At 39.0% G+C, this 18,399-nt stretch overlaps 1 protein-coding gene across 2 annotated transcripts in view; it reads left to right on the forward strand.

The window, feature by feature from the left end:
* Not11 (CCR4-NOT transcription complex subunit 11) overlaps positions 1 to 13,270 on the forward strand; it is a 183,971-nt gene extending 170,701 nt beyond the window's left edge. Inside the window, exons 4-5 of one of the 2 annotated variants that reach the window (XM_067772974.1) lie at positions 1,152 to 1,317; positions 12,985 to 13,270. In XM_067772974.1, coding sequence (XP_067629075.1) covers positions 1,152 to 1,317; positions 12,985 to 13,149 — 331 coding nt within the window. In that variant the 3' untranslated portion in view covers positions 13,150 to 13,270. Of the gene's footprint in view, positions 1 to 1,151; positions 1,318 to 11,547; positions 12,659 to 12,984 lie in introns of those variants that run through there. The other variant, XM_067772975.1, reaches the window with a different exon arrangement.
* Positions 13,271 to 18,399: the final 5,129 nt, after the last annotated feature.

The raw sequence follows: 18,399 nt of genomic DNA on the forward strand, positions 1-18,399 counted from the left end.
TCACTTCCTTCGAGGAACACCGCTATTAGCCATTCCTGAGCCAAACGCGGAAGACCTCTCCTGGATAAAGCGATGGGAAAAGCTCAAATCGCTTCATCACCAATTCAGTCGACGCTGGAAAGAGGATTATCTGAAGGACCTTCAGAAACGCTATAAATGGCAAACGCCACAGCGAAATCCTCAACCAGGCGACCTCGTTGTAATTAAAGAAGATTCACTCCCACCCACCGAGTGGCGTCTGGGACGAATCGAGAACGTTCGCCCCGGACCTGACAACCATGTTCGGGTTGTAGAGGTTCGCACCAAAAATGGGCTTGTCATGCGCCCCTTAGTTAAACTGTGCTTCCTTCCAATGGAGCACTCTTCGAGCGCAGCGCTCTAAACTGATATACGTTTCCCCTGTATAATTAAATTTCCGTTTATCATCCGCTGTTTCCAACTACTTCTCGTTTCTCTGTCTGCTCTTATACTTCCAGGACGACATCCATCGGGCTCTCACGGCAGAGACCGACAACTGCCTTCAGTGTCGGCTCTGCCTCCACTACCACGCGCAGCGGACCGATTGAAGAAACCAGCGGCAACCCCCAAACCGGAACATATGGCCAAGCGCACGATCACGCGCACCCCACGAGGCCTGCCAACGACGTAATATAGCCAGTCGCGCCTCAAATATCACCATCCGCGCCTTCCAGGAACTGCAGAAGGTCCTTACAAGCACCTCCCTGCAGGGCGGGCAGGATGTTTAAGCCGCCTCCAATAAGATCCAGACGGCGGCGAAATTCTTATGCGCAGCCGTGCGCGGCGAGTGGAAAGGCGCAAATTCACAAGCACTGCCATCGTCAGCAACGATCCTTTTTTCAACGAACCATTCAAGTACTATTAGCCGGCAATCGCGGACGCGCCTCTTTGCATAGTTATATACGAATACTTTTATATATATATTTTGCATACGAAGTTTGTGGAAAGTTATTGTTTAAACTCAAAAGCTCAAATAATAAATAAAAGGTGCATTTTATAACGTTTTATGAAAAAACTAAATAAATATCTTTTATTGGTGCGTTTGAGTGTAGCGAAGAGAGACCATCGTTTGTTCAGATATAATATAACATATTTTTTGTTGTTATGTAATATAAAATTTCTTTTATTTTCAGACTAACTACCTCTGTGGATTTACCAACAGAATTTATTCATTTGTATATTAGCAACTGCATATCAAAGTGTGAAACTGTTAAGGATAAATATATGCAATCACGACTGGTGCGTTTAGTTTGTGTGTTTCTGCAATCGCTTATTAGGAACAAAATAATAAATGTGAAGGTATGTTATTGATAAAATTTAGTCCTTGCAACCCCAACAAACTTTATAGCTAATGTACAAAAATTATCTGATAATACAACAATGATATTATTGAAGTAACAACTTCAATCAATTGTCAACGATTAGGCATTTCTGTAGCTTGTCGGCATTAACGCAAAAAAGTATCCTACAGCTATTTTCGAGAAAAACAGCCTTAAAGTTTTTGAAGTGCTTGTAAAAAGTTGCAAACTCTCATGAGTTTTTCTTTTATGATATTGGTTGATATGGTATGCTTGCTGATATGGTTGCTGAAGTTAAAAAATTTAAAAATAAAAAACATCAACAAAACGTAATAGAGAAGAAAAATCAGTCTCAAAATCTATTACTTGAAAGTAAAGCGAATGACAGGAAAGGGCAAACAAAAGAATCATTCATCGTTGATCGTCAAAGCTCATATCTATTTATTTTGAACGCATCAAAAAATGCAAATAAAGTTGAGAATGTTTTGTATACAGATTCTGGTGCAACAGATCACATGTCATTTCAGAAAGAACTTTTAACGAATTTTAATAACAAAATTAGCAACGTATATGTAAAAGTTGGCGACGGCAGGCGTCTCAAAGTTGAAGGTAAAGGCGATATCGAGGTACGTGGGTACATGAACTGCTTGCACATAATCAAGGACGTTTTACTAGTTCCAGATTTAGACAAAAATTTCATTTCAATATCTAAAGCAACCAGAGGTGGTGCAAGTGTAGTACGTTTACTTTATGAATGAAAAAGTGTAATTAGCAAAGGTCAAATTGAGAGCGGCTTGTATCGTATGAACTTGAAACCAGAGGTGGCATCAGCTGCAAATATTCTAACTTCTGAGACTGCAATGTTATGGCATGGGAGATTGGGTGAAGTGAACTTTATTACACTTCTAAAAATGTGCGAGGGGAGTGGGGTAGATGGGCTGAATCTAACCGATATGCAAACAACCAATGTATTTTGTGAAGGCTGCGCATGCGGCAAACAGCACAGACAGTCTTTTCCAAAAAGCGGTGCGAAACGTGCCCAAGTACCCGGAGAAGTTTTTCACATGGACCTATGTTAAAAAATGAGTATTCTATCGGCTGGTGGGTCCAATTATTTTCTTCTTTTGAAAGATGACTACTCGCGTTATTGTTTTGTTTATTTTTTGAAAAATAGGGCAGATGTTTATAAAAGGCTTTCGCAGTTCTTGGTAGACGTTCGAACAGATGGACATTCTGTACAGCGCAAACGTTCAGATGGTGGTTTAGAGTTCTGGTAATGAACAAATTAATCAATTGCTACTGAAAAACAGCATAAAACACGAAGTTACTACGCCTAGAGCGCCCAAACAAAATGGTTTTATGGAAAGGCAAAACAGAACCATAGCTGAAAGTGCAAAATCAATGCTTCACAGTAGGCCTTTGCATTTATGGGCTGATGCTACACATACAGCAGTTTATTTAAAAAATAGAACAGCTTCGAGCATTATTGGTTGGCGTACCCCATATGAATTGTGGTTTGGTGAGAAACCGTCAGTGACACATCTTCGGGTTTTTGGTGGTGACGTGTATGTTCACATACACATTTTAGTTGGCTACAATGAAGAGAGCAAATCATATAGAGTATATGATCCTGAGACCAGAAGGGTCCTAATCCGGCGTGATGTTATTTTTAATGAAATACCTACAACAATCAAAGAGGTATGTGAAAAGAAAATGGATGATAGTACAGTGCCAGAGGGAGTGGGCACAAAACCCACAGTATCATCCACATCACCTGAACGAAGAAACTCGCTAGAAACATTAGAAAAGCAACAAACATTAATGAGAAGTCCATATAATGCGAGAAGTGTAACAAAGACCCAAAAGCAAATTCCAGACACAGTGGTTGGTGAATAATACATAGCATCTATAGAACCTTCATCGTTAGCAGAGGCTTTGTCAAGTGAAGGCTGCGAAAAATGGACTGAAGCGATCCAAAGTGAAATTCAATCTTTCAGAGCAAATAATATATGGATTTTGGTACCACGTACGAGTGATATGCACGTTATCACAAATCGTTGGGTTTTTAAGAAAAAGTTTAAGAGCGACGGGGAGATAGACAAGTTTAAGGCCCGATTAGTGGTGCTCTCAAAAATTTGGCATCGACTATGAAGAGGTTTTTGCTCACGTTGTCAGACATGAATCAGTACGAATGGTTATAGCCCTGCTGCAATGGCGTGGTTTGTATATGGTTCAATTCGACGTTAAAACTGCTTTTCTACATGGGATTTTAGAAGAAGTCATATACATGGAACAACCGTATGGATTTGTCACAGATTATCGAGTTTGCTTATTAAAAAGAGCTAGCGGCGAAGTATTTCTGGATGGGCTGCTTTCTTAAATGGTGGTCCACTTGCATGGAGCTCACGAAAACAAACAATCACTGCTACGTCAACTACAGAGGCCGAGTTCGTTTCGTTATGTGCAGCAGCAAAAGCGTCGAAGTGGCTCACGGAGATTATGTATGAGTGTGTGCATAATTAGCAATCGCCTACAAAGTTGTATTCAGACAATCAGCGTGCTATAACTTTGGTTAAAATTCCCTCGTCGGCAAAGCGAACAAAACACATTGACATTCAATATTTTTATACATGCGACATGCAAGCTTAGGACGAAAGCGATGTTCAGTATATGAAAACAAAGGAACAACTAGCCGACATATTCACCAAGCCACTAAGCAAAGACAAGTTTATTTTTCTTGTCAATAAGTTCGTTCTATCTTAACAAACGTTTAATTGTAAAAGCGAGAGGGAGTGTTGAGGTTTTCACTTTTAGCAATTAAATTGTCTCTTACTATGTGGCAACTACATTTCGTTTCTTGTATGTCATAATTAAAGACATGGCGGATTTTGTAATTATTCTTCCGTCTTTTGTTATCTCTCTCCCTAAAAGATCTCGCTAAGGTGAACACGTTTCTTTTGATACGTCTTATATATTTCATAAATTGTAATCAATACTCATCTAATAATTACTTGAATTAAATCATTTATCACATTGGGTACACCTTCGTCGTTATTACTTTGGTCTGTTCTGCGTTTTTGTTTTGGGTGATCCTGGAAAAATCTTCATTATATTAACAAGTTATATACTTGTATATCTGTAGTTTATGTTTTTCTTATTGTCATATGCTTGTGTATCTGTGAGTAACCAGTTCTGCTTTTAGCTTGCGGCTACATATATGTAAGAGTAAATAATCTCTCTGCTTCAAGCTGCTGGTTATGTGCATGCAATATTCCTTGTTGCCTGTACATAAGTGTGACTGCTTGCTGTTTTTGTTGTTGTGATTATTTACTAACAGAATAGCGATACTAATATTCGCCACAATACGTAAGAGTATATCTTTAAAAAATTTCTTAATGCGTAATATGTTAACATGTATGTAGGGCTATTAGTTTTAATTATATTTATTTTCATGAAATAACCTTTACCTTTGTTATAATTGTACTTTGCAGGTTTGTGTGAGATTGTTCTGAATAATTTTAGTTTGTTTTTAATAAATGAGAAACCTACATTTAGGCGTTTATTATAATAAAGCAATTTGTATATTAAAATATAAAATAGATACATATATTATTATTGATCAACCACGACTTCCACATTGGCGATCCTGCCTAAACGGTATTTAAGAAAAAAAAAAAAATAGTGATAAAAAAGAATCAATATATTTGTATTACACTCTGAAAAAATATAGTTTTAACACCACAAGCTGCAATGGCGCAGGTCAGATAAACAACAATTACAACCAAACCATCTGCAATATGTATATTAAAAGCAATTTGTATATTAAAACAGAAAATAGATACATATATTATTATTCATCAACCACGACTTCCACATTGGCGATCCTGCCTAAACGGTATTTAAAAAAAATAAAAAATAGTGATAAAAAGAATCAATATATTTGTATTACACTCTGAAAAAATATATTTTTAACACCACAAACAGGTCAGATAAACAACAATTACAACCAAACCATCGAATTCAACCTTAATAGTTTTATGTGAAGATCCGTAAATATTCGGACGCCAGCACCAAAAGCGCTACCTTCAGGGTGGTCGGTGAAAACGCTACCATAGCACATCGCACATTGGCTGCCGCCGTTAAATGAAATATTGATTTTGCACCCAGCAAAGGCGATAGAACGAGATTGGTGCATTCAATTGTAATTTAAAAACCCCTGCACTACGTATTGAATATTAAAAATCCAACAACAGCAACAATTACAGTCACACCAACGTCATCACCTGGTGAGCCGTATACATCATTTATTTTAATTTTTTCTTGTGTATGTGGGTTTTAAATAAAACACAACCGATTTCGTAGTTAATTTAAATGTTTAATTTAATTCATTTCATTAAAACTGTACATTCTAATTCTAAACTAGTTACTACGCGGCCATATTAGCGTACGGTCGTTTCGGTGGTTACATTAAAACTGAAAACTTAATTTAATCGCCGGTATTGTTTGAACCTGCCAACCGACGCTTCGATATTTCTTCGACCAGTTACAAGGTTACCACTTGTCTTCATTTTCGGCACCTTTTAAGAAGGTTGCCGCCTTTAAGTATTTTACTCTCTTCTATTAATCCTATTCTTATTTCTATTCATACAATCGACCATCCTGATCTATGATTTGACCTCGAATACGTCCTTATGTCCATCTTCATATTTCCGCTAATGTCGTGGTTCTACGCGATTCCTCTTGATATCCTACCTTTTCGGCCTCGTATCTGTCCTGACTTAGTTTGGCGACTATTTTATATGGCCCCAGATACTTCGGCCTTAACTTCATTGCTACCCCGAATTGTGTTCTTTTAATAGCTACAATATCGTTTACCTCCTATTTAGTCCCTTCTGTTCTTCCTTTATCAACGGTTTTTCCGTTCTGTATTTTCTCTATGTTTTCCCGAGCACTCTGCCTGACTGTGTCACGCTCAATGTTCAACTCTTCCATTTCTATTTCATTAAAATTTTCTGTAAATCTGGGTAATCCGAAGTTCGCATATCCAATCCCATAAGAATTTTAAAGGGTGTCACCTTCGTGCTACGAGGTGCGTTATTATTTAAAATTTTTTGCACTTTTGCGCCTTGATTGTACCACTGGGTTGGGTTACTTTGACATTTCTTCGCTAACATTGCAACAACCGTCCTGTAAACGCGCTCTACCTGACCACTTCCCCGAGGTACACCAGTAGCGATCAACAAGTGTTGAACATCTTCTTTCATGCAGTAGTCCCTAAACGCATTTGCCGTAAACGCAGCCCCTCTGTCCGTAATAATCCGTTTTGGATTCCCAAAAATTGCTGATTGCTTTTCCAGCCTCTCTATTACTTCCTCTACTCCAGTTGATTTCGTTGGGTACAACCATACGAATTTTGAAAACCCATCTATAATGACTAAGATATAGTTGTATTTTTTACGAGCTTCAGTTAGTGGACCAACATGGTTTATGTCGTAAGTCCCTAACGGTTCAGAAGCATTGTCGATTGGCGTCAACAAACCCTCCTTTTTGCCTCTCTTAGCCGCAACTATAATGCACTCTACACACGACTTTACTACATTGTGTACCTTTTTGCTCAAATTTGGTATGTTATAATTCCTCTCAACCATCTCCAATGATCTTTTAGCACCAAAATGACTTTGAGTGTGTGCTAATTTAATAATTTCATCATCCATGCTGGAAGGCACGACTAATAGTCCTTTGATTGAGTCGTTGTACAAAAGGCCATTCCTTATAAAAAAAGTCCTCGTATGATCCCGCTTCCAACGCTTTTCTAAATGTCCTTACCCAGTCATCCTGCACTTGCGCTTCCCTTATTCTAAACTTTAACGAGTATTCGACTAAGAGGCAATATACCCGACTAAGAGCGTCAACGTGCCTCATGCGCGTTCCCGACCTATGTTCCACCGTGTAGTTGTACTCCTGTATGTACGTCGCCCACCTCATGATCCTATATGGTACGTCTTGTTTCTTAACCGTCATAGCCAAGGCATTACAATCGCTTACGATTTTAAATTGCATTTCTTTTAAGTATATGCGCCACTTCTTCAATGCGTTAATGACTGCTAAGACTTCGAGCTCAAACGCACCTTTCTTCTACTGGTGTTGTTTTGTAGCTCATGTACTCCACTGGATGCAACAAGCGACCCTCTGAGTCTCTTCGAAGCAGAACCGCTCCATACCCAAACTTAGACGCATCCGCGTCCAGTTCTGTTTCCGCCGAAGGGTTAAACAATTTCAATGCCGGCGCACTTGCCAACGCGCGCTTAAGTCCCTGGATTGCCAACAAGTGTTCGCTCTCCCGTTTAAACTTCTCATCCTTTCGCAGTAGATCTGTGAGTGGTTTAGCGGCCACTGCATAATCTTGAATGAACCTCCTGAAAAAAAGAAGTTAGTCCTAAGAATCGTTGTAAGTTCTTCTTCCCCACGGGTACTGGAAAACTACTAACCGTCTTAGTTTTCTCCTCTGAAGGAAGACTCCTTCCAATTTCCACTAAAAATCCCTGGAAGCTTATTTGTTTCTGCACCTGACACTTTTCCCACCTGATATGTAATCCGCTCTGACTATTCTTGTCGAAAGACTCATCGTGGACTGGCACAACCACTCCAGTATCACCATACACACCAGCAGTATCCATCTCAGATACTACGCGCTGACTATTTTTGTCGAAAGACTCATCGTGCACTGGCACAACCACTCCAGTACCACCATACGCACCGGCAGAAGCTCTCTCAGCTACTGCGTGCTCAGTATTCATTTCCACTTCTCTTTTAGGTTTTCTAAACTCCACGCTACCTGTTTTAAAGACTAGCTCCACGTCTTGCAGCACATCATTTCCAATGATTGCACCAGCGTTTTAATTTGAACCCTTCAATAAACGCATCCACAAAAATCATTCCGCCATTGTTCCCAGACTTAGCTGACCCAATTGTATTCACTCGCTGGCTTTTTATTTCTTTGCCTTTTTTATATTGGCATTCGTGCGCATAATGTCCTTTCTGCTTACACTTGAAGCATGTTATACCTTTGGACCCATACCCTGGACAAGCCCTTGTTATATGCCCTTCCTTGTCGCACTTGAAACATTTTTTATTTGAGGAGCCTTTCGCCCTCGCGGAAGCTGTACCCGAACTATTTTTATTACCAGATGTCGTATGCCTTTCACCTTTTTGTATACGCGAATATGCTCTTTTAATTCGCTTAATGTACGAGCCTGGTACAACATGCTCTTGTTTTACCTAACATCTGGTATACCCTCCACGAAGTACTCGACTATACTCCTTTCGTCTAATGAGATTTGTTTCCCTAACTCTACTAGTGCATACAAATATTCTTGAAATGTTTCTTTTGGCTGCTTCCGCCGGTTTCTTAGCGCACGGTGTACCTCGGAAGCACATAGCTTTTTGTCAAACTCGTTTATAAGCGCTTGTTTTAAGCTGCACCAATATCTTACTCCCACTAATCCCCCAACAAACAATTTTGCAGCTCCTTGAACAATTGTTTCGCGTATACAAATCTTTGTAAATCATTCCAACTGACTCTGTCAGCTGTATCGTCAAACTCCTCAACCCAGTGTTCAACATCATAAGTGCCGTCACCAAAAAAGAACGAAACGTTATCTTTCACGTCGCGCAACGTAAATAACACCCTTTGCGCACGCGAGTTAGTTGTAGCTGCATCAGCGTATACCGAATTTGTCGGTCCCGCTTTCAGCAGCTTCTCCTTCTCCATCATTCCCCAGAATTACATGTTGCAACAAACGTAATTGCAATTCTTTTTTCCTGCCTGCTCCTAGCTCCCGTAACTTCGCCTTTAGCATCTCCACTGTCATCGATGTAATTGTATCCGCTTCCATCTTTTCTACTTCTATCAATTACACCAACTTATATAACACTAGCTTTATACTGCTCTAAACTTCCATGCGTTCTAACCTGAAACGAAGCACTCATGCAACTGCTTAACATGAACGTTTGTCATTTTCTCTCTTGGATTTTACATGTACATGAAAATTTTCGTTTATAGACGGCAATCATAAATGGACAAACACTCTACGTGATCAATTTCTCTTGGTCACGAATGCATTCGAGCACACATGCAACTGCTGTACATCTGTAACAAAAAAATTATACCCTACCGATGACCACATCAAAAAATCTTTTGTTTGGAACCACATACGCTAACAAACAAGCAAACAAACTAAATATAAATATATATGGATGTGTATACGTATATTATCATATTAGAAATCCTTCTGCTACGCTGCTGCGGCCCGTCATATGTTGTTGCTTGTCGTATTTACATTTATTTTTTCTTTTTATTCAAATATGATTTCCCTTAGTTGCTGATGTTTTTGTTTTTTCTTTTCTTTGTAAATATGTATATTGTTCGTACTTTCCTCTCACTTTGTTTCATTGAACATTATACCAAATTTTACTTTCTGTATTTCTGTTGATTTCACTTCGTGGCATTTACTTACATTTCTAATTTCTTCACTTCCGCTGTTTCATTTCTAGTGCCATCTTTTTTACACCTCTCTGTTTTCACCTGGCTCTTTGAATTCTTGCCTCATTTTTATATTTTTAATTTATGGTTTCCTCACTCTTGATTTTCGTTTCTTTTGACATGTAAAGAATATTTCGTCGTGTCGTGTCGGCTACTGTCGCGAAATATTGCCTCGGCTTTTCGAAATAACTTATATTTCTCTGCCCACGCTGGCGTTCTGCCCGTTGGAGCACCTCTTTTCGGCGTTTCTTATGAAAACTTGCCGGGTGATCCTTTCCAAATGCTCACTTCCACCTTTAGTTAACCATAACCTTAAAATTTTCCTTTTTTAAATTTTCTTTTATTTTTCAGATAAATTTCATTTTCCACCACATTTATTACTGTGTGCAATATTTCATTTTGTGGCTTTTTATTTGCATTTCACCGCCATCTTTAAATCTTTATTCTATAGTTCACTTTTCGCACTTAATTTTTGACGCGAAATCCCGGTTGAGCCCCCAATTGTGGGTTTTAAATAAAACACAACCGATTTCGTAGTTAATTTAAATGTATAATTAATTCATTTCATTAAAACTATACATTCTAGTTCTAAACTGGTTACTATGAGATCGCCTTTTCGAGGCGGAGGTTGGGTTGTCTTCCATCGATATCGTTTGTGCAGCTCCATGAGATAATCATTCTTCCAGCGTTTGCTGAACTGGTGATGGAAAACTTTCAGCCGTTCCCAACGGTTAATCGTAGAGAGGTTTTCGTAGTTCGGTTCGGGGATGGAGAACAGGGGCGCACCTCGGAGGAAATGACCAGGTGTGAGGGCGGTGAGGTCCGCTGGGTCCTGTGAAAGCAGGGAAATGGGACGAGAATTGAGTACGGCCTCTATACGAATTAATAAAGTCGAGAATTCTTCAAAGGTAAAGCTGTGTGTTCCGGCGGCCTTTTGAAATGAGTTTTAAAGCTTTTGACGGCAGATTCCCATAATCCGCCCATATGGGGTGCGCCGGGGGGTATAAATTTCCAATCGATGCCTTATGGCGCGTACTGTTGGACGATATCTATCGAGACTTCGTTGAGGAAGGTGACGAACTCTACTTCGGTAGCTCGCTTGGCACCGATGAATGTTTTGCCGTTGTCGCTCATCATTTTGTTTCGGGTTCCCTCGATGCCCTGCGAATCGGGCGAAGGCAAAGAGATAAGCCTTACTGGCGAGATCCGAACACAATTCCAGATGGACCGCCTTGGTGGTGAAGCAAACGAAAACAGCCACATAGCCTTTTACGAGGGTCGGAGATCGAAGCATCGAAGCTTTTATTTTTTTTATCAAGGGCTTAAACCGGGCTATGAAGAACCAGTAATCATTCTACCAGCCGGCGGTTCAAATTCCGCAGAGGGGTTTTGGGGAGCCTGGTTCATTTTTGTGGAGGGTACAGTAGATACAGCTGAATGAGTATTCGATGTCGATGGTCGAACTGCTAAGGGACTCGGAGAGGACAGATTTATCAATAGTTGGGAGTGGAAGATCTGGAGGTGAAGGAACTTTGGGATCAGCATCCATAGTCGGAGCTGGAAGGGAAACATCGATAGACCTACGATTATTATCCGGAATGTTTACATTTGAATGTTTGAAATACTTAAATAAGCTTTCATAATACTTAAACTTCTCGGATAAAGCGGAAATCTCTCTCCCTATTTCAGAAAATCCATCTCGGGCCTGGTTGAAGACCTTGAAAAGATCAATTTCGGTAGGCCTACATTTCAAACAAGCCCAGCGTACTCCCTTATCGTTATCGTTAAGTGCGTCAACCACTCGTGCTGATATACCGGGACACTTCATATGGGCAAGCCCATCGCAAAGCCAGCATGCCACGAAGGGGTGTGATTCACTTTTTACTAAGCAGTTAGGATATAAACACAACATTCTTAATAAATTTATAGAGGATGAGGAATAAATATATATATAAATGCTACAGAAAACCGAGAATTAATAAAATAGGAAAAGTATGAATATTAATTGAACGATAGCACAACGGGTTATAAGAAAAAATACAACAGTTTGAAAGTAGCTGTTAGAAAGAGATATGCTGTATGAGCAGTTTGAGATACACTGTAATAACACTGAACAAACCGCGCAAACAGCTGTGACACTGAGGAAAGAATGTGCACGCAAAAAATCAAAAACAAAAACAAAGTACACTATTAAAAAACTGAAGCCTATCGACAGCAACAACACAATGAAAATTACTCGGCAATTAAACTGCAAATAAATATGTACATATGTGTATATGCAAAATTGATGAAAATTTTAATTTTTAATATTAAAACTTTAAGTAAAAGCAATTGAATTTAAATAAAATTTCTTGATTCAGCATACACAAATTATAGCACTTCACCAACTATGTGAACAATAAAACTATATTTAGTAATATTAAACACTATATTTATTGAAAACACAAGAGCACAGGTAAAAAAAAATCAACTACACAGCTTGACGTTTGCGTTTACTTTATGATGAATATGATTCATTTTTTTTAGGATTAAGCATGATGAGTGTACAGAGGAAAATGGTCAAAGATAAAGGAAAGGATATGGTACTCAGAGTTTTAGAACGATTTGCACAAGATCCACGCCGTTTGGCACTTGTATAATTCATTGCTTCTTGTTTCTTGACATTAAATTGGATGGAATTGACCAAAGCCTGACCCCGACAGACGTTGAGCTTAGTGCTCAACCTACCTCCCTACGGAATACTTGACGGTGGTCCCGGGGGTATATGGTACTCAGACAATAGGAGGTTTAGTGCGATTAAAGTCCCACACTAACTTTGAGTCTTTCGACGCTTCCTCGTAAAAAAAAATATTTAATTGGATTGCCCTCCCTCCCTCCCCCCCCCTGATTGTTCCAAAATCAAATCCGCCCTTGATGCTGGGACTTTTATAACATAAATTGTGTGATAATTACTATGTTACTTTAAAAATTCCTACAAAAATAATTATATATGATTCATACAATTTTACGTCACTCATAATTATCATACAAACATTTTTTTTGTTCATATTACAAAGTAATAATATAGTTTCGACTTTTAGAAATATTTACTATAATTATTATGTCTCTGGTTCTTATATTTTACAGGAGCTGCTGATTGAAATTGAGGCTTTCTGTGTGGGATTTAGTCGCATAAAAGAAGCCGTAGGTTTATATCGCTTACTAAAGAACCTGGAGCTTGGTGAAAGTGCATCTGGTACAAACAACTTACAAAGCTCTATTAACAAGAATGAAAGTATATCACCAAAATAAAAATAGAAATGATATTAAAAGTGCACGAAATAAAAATAAACATCCACTATTAATGTAACGATGATAACTATTATATACACAATCAGTACAATAAAAGAAAAATTACTAAAAATGAGAAAAATTGTTTTGTAATTAGAAATACTTCACTCAGTGTAAACCATGGCATGGTAATACATACATATATCGACCTATCCTTAAAACTTTTGTTAACTTATCTCAGAGATTCTGTTAATAAGGCCGTATCTGAGCGAAGTTGTAAATAGACTCGTATATCAGGAGACCGGTGAAAAAGGTAACCGAAACAAGTAAGGAAGGCTAAGTTCGGGTGTAACCGAACATTACATACTCAGTTGAGAGCTGTGGAGACAAAGTAAGGGAAAATCACCATGTTGTAAAAAGAACCTAGGGTAACCCTGGAATGTGTTTGTATGACATGTGTATCAAATGGAAGGTATCAAATAGTATTTTAAGAGGGAGTTGGCCATAGTTCTATAGATGGACGCCATTTAGGGATATCGCCATAACGGTGGACCAGGGCTGACTCTAGAATTTTTTTGTACGTCATGGGTATCAAATAAAAGTGTTAATGAGTATTTTAAAAGGGAGGGGGTCTAAGTTCTATAGGTGGACGCCTTTTCGAGATATCGCCATAAAGGTGGACCAGGGGTGACTCTAGAATTTGTTTGTACGATATGGGTATCAAATGAAAGGTGTTAATGAGTATTTTAAAAGGGCGTGGGCCTTAGTTCTATAGGTGGACGCCTTTTCGAAATATCGCCATAAAGGTGAACCAGGGGTGACTCTAGAACTTGTTTGTACGATATGGGTATCAAATGAAAGGTGTTAATGAGTATTTTAAAAGGGCGTGGGCCTTAGTTCTATAGGTGGATGCCTTTTCGCGATATCGCCATAAGCGTGGACCAGGGGTGACTCTAGAATTTGTTTGTACGATATGGGTATCAAATGAAAGGTATTAATGAGTATCTTAAAAGTACGTGGGCCTTAGTTCTATAGGTGGACGCCTTTTCGAAATATCGCCATAAAGGTGGACCAGGGGCGACTCTAGAATTTGTTTGTACGATATGGGTATCAAATGAAAGGTGTTAATGAGCATCTTAAAAGGACGTGGGCCTTAGTTCTATAGGTGGACGCCTTTTCGAAAAATCGCCATAAAGGTGGACCAGGGGCGACTCTAGAATTTGTTTGTACGATATGGGTATCAAATCAAAGGTGTTAATGAGTATTTTAAAAAGGAGTGGGCCTTAGTTCTATAGGTGGACGCCTTTTCGAAATATCGCCATAAAGGTGGACCAGGGGTGACTCTAGAATTTGTTTGTACTATATGGGTATCAAATGAAAGGTGTTAATGAGTATTTTAAAAGGGAGTGGGCCTTAGTTCAATAGGTGGACGCCTTTTCGGAATATCGTTATAAAAGTGGACCAGGGTTGATTCTAGAATGCGTTTGTACAATATGGGTATCAAACGAAAGGTGTTAATAAGTGTTTTAAAAGGGAGTGGGCCTTAGTTCTATAGGTGGACGCCTTTTCGGAATATCGTTATAAAAGTGGACCAGGGGTGACTCTAGGATTTGTTTGTACTATATGGGTATCAAATGAAAGGTGTTAATGAGTATTTTAAAAAGGAGTGGGCCTTAGTTCTATAGGTGGACGCCTTTTCGAAATTTCGCCATAAAGGTGGACCAGGGGTGACTCTAGAACTTGTTTGTACGATATGGGTATCAAATGAAAGGTGTTAATGAGTATTTTAAAAGGGCGTGGGAGTTAGTTCTATAGGTGGACGCCTTTTCGAAATATTGCCATAAAGGTGGGCCAGGGGTGACTCTAGAATTTTTTTGTACGATATGGGTATCAAATGAAAGGTGTTAATGAGTATTTTAAAAGGGCGTGGGCCTTAGTTCTATAGGTGGACGCCTTTTCGAAATATCGCCATAAAGGTGGACCAGGGGTGACTCTAGAACTTGTTTGTACGATATGGGTATCAAATGAAAGGTGTTAATGAGTATTTTAAAAGGGAGTGGGCCTTAGTTCTATAGGTGGATGCCTTTTCGAGATATCGCCATAAACGTGGACCAGGGGTGACTCTAGAATTTGTTTGTACGATATGGGTATCAAATGAAAGGTGTTAATGAGTATTTTAAAAGGGCGTGGGCCTTAGTTCTACAGGTGGACGCCTTTTCGAAATATCGCCATAAAGGTGGACCAGGGGTGACTCTAGAATTTGTTTGTACGATATGGGTATCAAATGAAAGGTGTTAATGAGTATTTTAAAAGGGCGTGGGCGTTAGTTCTATAGGTGGACGCCTTTTCGAAATATCGCCATAAAGGTGGACCAGGGGTGACTCTAGAACTTGTTTGTACGATATGGGTATCAAATGAAAGGTGTTAATGAGTATTTTAAAAGGGCGTGGGCGTTAGTTCTATAGGTGGACGCCTTTTCGAAATATTGCCATAAAGGTGAGCCAGGGGTGACTCTAGAATTTTTTTGTACGATATGGGTATCAAATGAAAGGTGTTAATGAGTATTTTAAAAGGGCGCGGGCGTTAGTTCTATAGGTGGACGCCTTTTCGAAATATCGCCATAAAGGTGGACCAGGGGCGACTCTAGAATTTGTTTGTACGATATGGGTATCAAATGAAAGGTTTTAATGAGTATTTTAAAAAGGAGTGGGCCTTAGTTCTATGTGTGGACGCCTTTTCGAGATATCGCCATAAACGTGGACCAGGGGTGACTCTAGAATTTGTTTGTACTATATGGGTATCAAATGAAAGGTGTTAATGAGTATTTTAAAAGGGAGTGGGCCTTAGTTCTATAGGTGGATGCCTTTTCGAGATATCGCCATAAACGTGGACCAGGGGTGACTCTAGAATTTGTTTGTACGATATGGGTATCAAATGAAAGGTGTTAATGAGTATTTTAAAAAGGAGTGGGCCTTAGTTCTATATGTGGACGCCTTTTCGAGATATCGCCATAAACGTGGACCAGGGGTGACTCTAGAATTTGTTTGTACTATATGGGTATCAAATGAAAGGTGTTAATGAGTATTTTAAAAGGGCGTGGGCCTTAGTTCTATAGGTGGACGCCTTTTCGAAATATCGCCATAAAGGTGGACCAGGGGTGACTCTAGAATTTGTTTGTACGATATGGGTATCAAATGAAAGGTGTTAATGAGTATTTTAAAAGGGCGTGGGCCTTAGTTCTATAGGTGGACGCCTTTTCGAAATATCGCCATAAAGGTGGACCAGGGGTGACTCTAGAACTTGTTTGTACGATATGGGTATCAAATGAAAGGTGTTAATGAGTATTTTAAAAGGGCGTGGGCCTTAGTTGCATAGGTGGACGCCTTTTCGAAATATTGCCATAAAGGTGGGCCAGGGGTGACTCTAGAATTTTTTTGTACGATATGGGTATCAAATGAAAGGTGTTAATGAGTATTTTAAAAAGGAGTGGGCCTTAGTTCTATATGTGGACGCCTTTTCGAGATATCGCCATAAACGTGGACCAGGGGTGACTCTAGAATTTGTTTGTACTATATGGGTATCAAATGAAAGGTGTTAATGAGTATTTTAAAAGGGAGTGGGCCTTAGTTCTATAGGTGGATGCCTTTTCGAGATATCGCCATAAACGTGGAACAGGGGTGAATCTAGAATGTGTTTGTACGATACGGGTATCAAATTAAAGGTGTAAATCGATGTGACCCCCTTGCCCTGCCTGAAGATGTGTATCATCCTGCTCTCGCGATGTTTATGGAATCTTACAATTTTTCTGAGCGTTCCTCCAACGTAGTGCGAAAGACCCCTCACCGATTTCTGTTTAGAAAAGCCAATTGGTCTAAAGCAATACTCGAAGTATCGAGAATAAATTGGCCTGAGTACGATGGGGATATTGATGACAGTATATCCCATTTTAATAATGTATTATACGGAATATTTAAAAAATGCATACCTACGTCAGAAACCACTGCTATATCATCATCGGCTTGGAGCACTAAAGAATTGAAACGCCTGAAAAACCAGAAGACGCGTTCATTCAAACGTTATAAACTTTCTGGATCAATGACTGACTATGCGGCCTACTCAATTTTACGTCACAAATATAACACATTAAACAGAATTTGTTACAAGAACTATATCAGTAGGATTAAATGCCAAATTTTTGTCAATCCTAAGTCGTTTTACAGCTTCGTTAATTCAAAAAGGAAGATAAAAGGGTTTCGTTCTACAATGAAGCTAAATGATCAGATTTCCAACGATAGCTTCGAAATTGCTAACATGTTTGCGGATTTCTTCGAATCTAATTATTCAAACACCTATGATTACCCGCCATCGAATTATCCTTTCAGATTGTCTCCTCTGGATTCCCAGGCAGTCCCATATATATGTACTGATGATGTTTTAACTCATCTGGAAAATCTAAAAATTTCTTACTCTAGTGGTCCGGATCATATTCCGTCGGTAGTGCTGAAATTTTGTGCTCGATACTTATACCGTCCCTGAAGCAAGGGGTATTCCCCAAGAAGTGGAAAGAATCATTCATTATACCACTGCATAAAAATGGAAGCAGAACGTGGGTTATAAATTATAGAGGAATAGCCAAACTCAACACTATTCCTAAGCTATTTGAATTGATTATCACAAAACAGATTGCTTTTAGAGTATCTTCATTAATTGACTTTTCACAACACGGCTTTTGCAAGGGTAAATCAACGGTGTCCAACCTGCTCGAGTTTACAACCTTTGTATCCAAAAGTTTTAAGACTAATTGTGAAGTTGATGTTATTTATACTGATTTTAGTAAGGCATTTGATAAAGTTTCTCATTCTATACTTTTATTCAAACTTGATCGGTTAGGATTTCCTCCTTTGCTTCTATCTTGGGTTTCTTCTTATGTGAGGGAAAGAAAACAAACAGTTATATTTAATAATTGTTGGTCTCGGTTCATAAACGTAACTTCTGGTGTTCCCCAAGGCAGCCATCTTGGTCCGGTTTTGTTCCTGTTGTTCATTAATGACCTTCCTAGTGTTTTGAAGAGCTGTAATCCGTTGATGTACGCTGATGATGTCAAACTTGTAATGCCTATCCGCTCACCCGTGGATAGGGCATGTCTTCAGGCTGATCTGAATAGTCTTGGTGACTGGTGTAATGTAAACGCCATGTCACTAAACCTACCTAAATGTAAGTTCATGTGTTTTACAAGGAAGTCCTTCCAATCCCATGATTATGTTATTGGCG

Source organism: Eurosta solidaginis, chromosome 3 (assembly GCF_040869045.1).
Source record: "Eurosta solidaginis isolate ZX-2024a chromosome 3, ASM4086904v1, whole genome shotgun sequence".
NCBI classification, from domain to species: Eukaryota; Metazoa; Arthropoda; class Insecta; order Diptera; family Tephritidae; genus Eurosta; species Eurosta solidaginis.